This window comes from Vulpes lagopus, chromosome 24, assembly GCF_018345385.1.
Source record: "Vulpes lagopus strain Blue_001 chromosome 24, ASM1834538v1, whole genome shotgun sequence".
In the NCBI taxonomy this organism is placed as follows: domain Eukaryota; kingdom Metazoa; phylum Chordata; class Mammalia; order Carnivora; family Canidae; genus Vulpes; species Vulpes lagopus.
Window position 1 is genome coordinate 25,607,084 of NC_054847.1, and position 6,000 is coordinate 25,613,083.

General features: G+C 38.9%; 1 protein-coding gene across 1 annotated transcript in view; it reads left to right on the forward strand.

Annotated features, from left to right (window-relative positions):
- The window catches only part of ARHGAP15 (Rho GTPase activating protein 15), a 610,515-nt gene extending 605,152 nt beyond the window's left edge, over nt 1–5,363 (forward strand). The window contains exon 14 of the mRNA XM_041739999.1: nt 5,000–5,363. Within this exon, the coding sequence (XP_041595933.1) occupies nt 5,000–5,183 (184 nt within the window). The 3' untranslated portion in view covers nt 5,184–5,363. The remainder of the gene's footprint in view (nt 1–4,999) is intronic.
- Nucleotides 5,364–6,000: the final 637 nt, after the last annotated feature.

Consider the following 6,000-nt stretch of genomic DNA (forward strand, 5'->3'; position numbering starts at 1 on the left):
AGTGCAGTTTGGGATCTTTTTTCCTATTAGTCAAGCATTAACAGTCACTAAACTTCGAGCTCTTCATGTTGCTTAGAATCTTTGCTGTAAGAATTTCTGGGAATAAATTAATGGTGAGTAAACAACCATGTAGAGGAATTCCCAAATATTGTTATAAGATCTGAATGTTTTTGCACCTCCTTACCCATCCATCAATTCACTGTACATTAATCTTTCAACCATGTCTTTGCTCTCACCTTTCTCGTTCAGATGTGTTCTTTTGCCTTTTGGTCTTTGTTTTGCCATAGAAGGGGAGTTTCTTTCGTTTCTTTGCCGAAAACAGGTTAAATCATAGCTCAAAATTTACAACACTGTCATGGAGTTTAAGGCCTAATGAAATCTAAGCCCTACCAGAGGGGTGGAACTTTCCAGAAATGACCACAATTTGACCTCTTTGAGTCAGCTGCTACAGAGTTCCAAAGCCAGGTGGCATAGGAGGGCAAAATCCATAACATTTTCAAACTTACATAGTAGGCCTTTAGCAAAGCAAGCTAAGAGCAGCATTTCCTAAAACATAGCTCCTCAGGAAAGAGATCTATGACATCTGAGTCAGCTAGAGAAGACGTGAGTCAAGCAAAGATGAGCAGGGATATTTTTCTTCAGGACTTTTCAGAGCCTTTATTATGCTATTGTGTATTGTGAATATCCAAGGGAAAAAATGGCATACAATTTTCTCCAAAACTTATTTTACTCTGAAATGTCTATTTTTGTAACTCTTATCACAGAAAGGGGGTTTGCAGAATCCACTTTAGTGAAAGATATCATCAGACCCGTAGTAAAAATCTGCATGGTTTCTGAGTCAGATCCTCCATTCCAAAAATACAATTCAACTGCATTTTAAGCTACTGGAAGAATAACTTATTGTTTTTGAGAGTTTTCCATCTTTGGTACTAGATTGGATTTTTTTTTCTATGCATGGCTTTTCTTTCCTTTACTAGCCTATGTTTCTCTCTACATATGTTTACTAGTTCAAGTCTTTAGAAATAATGGCACTTGTAATACCCAGCTGGTCCCCACAGCGGGAGTGGGAATTTTGATATCCAATGATTTGAAGTAAAAACAAAACAAACCAAACACACACAAAAAAACCCTGAGATTCAAATAAATTTTCAGGCAATACTGCAATACTGAAATTATGCTGGCAATACTTTGAAATTATGGTTGACTCTCTTTGGGGTCCTAAACCAACCACTTAAGTATTTAACAGTTTGTTGAGGTAGACAGTAGGTAAGTCCACATTTTAGTAAGGAAGTTTGCAATGGCCTTAATACATTTTCCAAGACATCCTCTGTTTGAGGGACTTCTTTGCTTCCCACTATTAGAAGGGAATCTAATCTGATTTAAACATTGATGTGACAGTGTATTTGCCTATAGACACGAATCATAATTTGGTAGATCGTGATTGCTACCCCAAATCAGTCTTCATTCTCAGCACCTTTTCTAACTGAAAAGTTGTTTGATTTTTCAACACTCAACTGGTTGGTTGATATTCAGGAAAATAATTGAAGTATATATAAACATACACACACACACACACACACACACATTCTCTAACAGTGAATCAGAAAGCATGGATTCTATTTAATACACTTCCACATTGTCTTATTAACTTACTTTCTTAACTACATTTGATTTTTCTAAAAGTTGCTGCACGTAACTTGATTTTCCAAAATTAGGAAAAAATTCCAAGCTGTTAGGGAAATTTAACCTGCGGTAATGTAAATATAACAAGAATACAAAAAACTCTGTTGTTTAATAAAATCTACTGATAACAAGATTATTTTAAAGCACTCATAAGTTAAAGCCGGTTTTATTAAAGTCAAGTAGAAAGTGTGCAGAGAAATGGACAGAAAGGATACAAGTTTGAGATGGAATGAATGCTCCACATTCACACATGCATAAGAGCACAAAATGAACATTTGTCCACAGGAAATTTAGGAAACCGATGCATTGGCAGAAATCCATTACAAGAGTCCTCTTGCATAACCCACTGGCTGAGATAGAGAAATCTTTCCCCGAGGTGGAGTCTGACTTGCAGTTCTAGCCTCCTACTCTCCATCCTATTTAAACTCCGCCTCAGTGTCCTCCTCTAGATTTGGTCCTACTCTAGATTCAAAGACCAGGCCTTTGGCTGAAAAGGAAGAACATGAAGAGCTTGGGGAAAACTGAAAACTAGTCTAGCCCCATTTCGGCCTTCATCCATCCCCCCTCATGGCCCACATCCTATACGCTGTTGCTTACTGGGATGCCCTGGAAAGCTGAGCGCCCCCTCCCCTTGCCCAAGTTCCTCCAGATGCTACAGATCTCTTCCACCTCTACCCTTGTGTCCTCCTGACGGCCCCGAGTGCTCTCTCCAATAGTCAGCTCTTGGGTGTCCCTGGATTTCTAGCCCCCCCTTTTTGAGTTTGATGCAGTTCTGTCTCCTGGGATTTCACTGTCCTGCTACTAACTGAAATTATAGCTGTTATTGAATAAGAAAATCCATCTTCAATCCTCAATTAATCTTCACATCATCCCCTCCCTTTTCAGTCTCCCTGGACTCCAGTCCTAATCTTCCTCTACCCTGTTGGCCAAGAGGCCTTATATCTTCACTCTTTCATTACATTCTTGCTTCTATTTCTACCTTCTCCGTGCCCTATTACCTCTGTACCGTGTTCTCTACTAGAAAAATCTTTTCAACTTAGATCTTAGCTAGCTCTAGATGAAGTTGTTAAGGCAACTTTTACCTAATAGGTACTCTATTGATTAGTTATGTTTTCTTTCTCTATTTGCCTTAGCAAGCTTTTTTTTTTTTTTAAATTGTGATGGAGTCAATGAAGGAGTACACAAAAAGGTCTTACTTTAAAACCAAAAAAGAAAACTCTGTTTTTCCTTCACAGTGAATCTTACTAATGACTTCTATAATAAGAGGGAAAGGCTCAAGAGAGATAAGCTGAGGTCAACAGGTGTATTAAAGTGAAGCAAAGTCTCACTCACTCCATTGGCCCCAACTCCAGGTTAAGAGAATGTTTAAATCATTCTGCAGAGTCGGTAAACGCAGTAGCAAAGTGGCAGAGTTTCTTATATTTCAAAGGAAATGTTAAACTTGAAGTCTCTGATAACTCATTGATGCCCTAAAATATGAGGACCCCTTCTAGACTGTAGCTAAGACAACAGTGCTCACAGGTACAAAGCTCTGCCTGTAAAATAAAGCAGATAAAAAGTGAAAAACAGGAGGCAGAAATCTTGAATATTCAGTCAAAATTTGAGTCCTTTTGCACACAATAAATCTATCCGAATCAGGCTGCCAATCACAATTCTACAGTAAGGAATACAAATTCAGACCTTCTATGGAAGGATCTTAGATCTCGTGGAAGCTGGCAGAATGAAAAACCAACCAGTAACGAAGGACAGGAGTCCTAGCCCACACCACGGCAATGATGCTTCCAAAGGCACCGAAACCAGACTGCCTGGGTTTGCACCTCAGCTCCGTGTGACAGCAAGCACTTCACTTCTCTCTCAGCCTCAGTCTTCTCACTTGTAAAACAGGCTTAATAACAGAAGCCACCTTGTGGAATGACTATGCGGATTAAGTCAGATAATACCATTGCTTAGAACAATACTTATTTTTAAAATGTTGATTAGGTCAAGGGCATTTGCTGGCTGTGAACTTGTGCAGTGGAGAGTCCTAAATCCATGGCTTTGGTCCTTAGTTTCATTCAGGAGACAGAAGGCATGGCTTCTTGGTAACAGAAATGGTACTTCAAAGACCTGGGTTTGTGAAAAGATGGAAATAAAGCAAGTCTTCCTGCCTCCTCTGATAGCGGATCAAACATAGGGTCCTCTCGAGTCCAGCATTCCAATGTTCCACCATAGGCTCTGAGATGGAGACCCCTCCGCCTTGCAGTGAAGTTCCTTTGCCCCACTTTATTCTCCACACTCATGGTTCCCTTGCGTCGGGATGTCTGGTGATGTGCGAGTTTAGTGTTCTCAGCACCCTGTCCTTCCATATGCTAACCCTATTTCCTCAACATCCCTCAAACCTCACCTTCCTAATGTTGCTATAAAATTAAGTAGGCTTCAAAGGTAAGAATAACTGTTTAAAAGTCTCTGTATTTAGAATGTTTTTTTTTCTTTTAAGAGTCCTGTATTGAAACAGGCAAAGCGTTAACCATTAATAAAACCACATCCTAATGTTTCATTGGTATTCCAGCTCCCCCCTACAGTCCTCACACAAGCAAACTTGTCTTCGATTCCAATGGGACTCTTTTCCTGTGCAAATTCTACAGGATTCTGTATTTTACTGAGGTGTGAGCTCAACGGGATGTCCAAAATGAGTGGAGACACTTAGAATTTGGCATACACCTAAGTGTCTCAGAACCTACCTTCTCTACAAAACATCTTGCAGTTAGCATTTGTCAGGAACACTTTTCTCACTCCAATCACTAAAAACTTATTTTCTAAAAATCTATGTCAATTATCATTAACTATACATGTATTATTCTATTTATTGTGTTTGGATTCTTACAGATTTGAGGCATGTCTCACCTGATTCCTCCACTGACTATAAACATTTCGAAGGCCAAATCTTGTTAAGTCTCCACAGTAATTTTTGCTGTTTGTTTATTTATTCATCCCACATCTTTTGAGCACCCACAACATCCGGATACTACAGGGATAAAAAGCTGGACAAGACAATGAATCCCTCTCCCCAAAGTCATCAGTTCTATTTTCATACAATAAAGCATGAAGAGTAGAAGATTTTAAAATGTCATGGTAGTTGCAGTTTTTCTAGAAGTAGAAAAATGTCTTGCCTGTGTTGCATTCTCTGTTTTGCCAAAGCCAATCACTGCCCTTACTGTCTTTCTTTAAATTGAAAGAAAGAAAAAAGAATTCAAGAACACAGAATTTTATACATCCAAAGTAGCCACAATTTTGCTTCAAACTCATAGAATCTTCTCTCTTTCCCATCCCTCTCCAGGATTGTGGCCAAAGCCTCCAAGAACCTCATGTCCACTCAAAGCCTAGGGATTGTATTTGGACCTACCCTTCTGCGAGCTCAAGATGAAATGGGGAACATGGCGGTACATATGGTATACCAAAACCAGATAGCTGAGCTCATGCTGAGTGAGTACAATAAGATCTTCGGCTCAGAGGAAGACTGACAGGCAAGACAAGTGACTGAATATGTTCACATCTGTCTCGATGCCTAATATTTTTACATTTCTGTAAACATATTTCTGAAATATTTTTTTCCTTTCAAGCGACAGATGCCTCATTTTGTGAAAACTTAATGATAATTTTGTGTTTAAGTTCCAAACATTTGAATAAAATAGTTGACAATATTTGCCTATATGTGTTCTACATTAACCCCTTCATTGCTATTCCTTCGAGCATTTCTAGGCATTCATTATGCGTGCTCCACACTAGAAAATAGTGTGCAGAGCACCACACATATCCAAAAGACAGTTTCAAAACTGCTCCTAGGCTTTGGGTGTGGAATCGTGTCAGTGTGAGTGTTGTCAATATGGGTATGCGGGCACACAGGTGAGCCTTATCACTACCCTGGCTGCCTCACGCATGTTCCCGTGCTCTTACTTGTACATGAATAGAACCAAAAGAGGGAAGAAGTCAGAAATTAATCATTTTTATATAGCACAAAAAAAGATCAGGTTCTCCACTAAAATAGATGTTATTTCGTCTTTCAGGAGCATTTTTTCATGTGCGAATATAAAATACAGCCCAGTTATCCTCAATGCTAGTTGGTGAAATTCACAAATGCAACATGTTGAGTGGCAATTTTTCTGAAGAGAAAAGAGAGTTCAAAACATTTACCATTGAAGATTACACACACACACACACACACGTAAAATACACAGGCACACATACATATATACTATTTGCAGTCCTAGAAACATACTGTCTTATAAATTAGAAGCAAAATTAGTATCCTGGAATTTTGATCTTTATATCATACAGGAA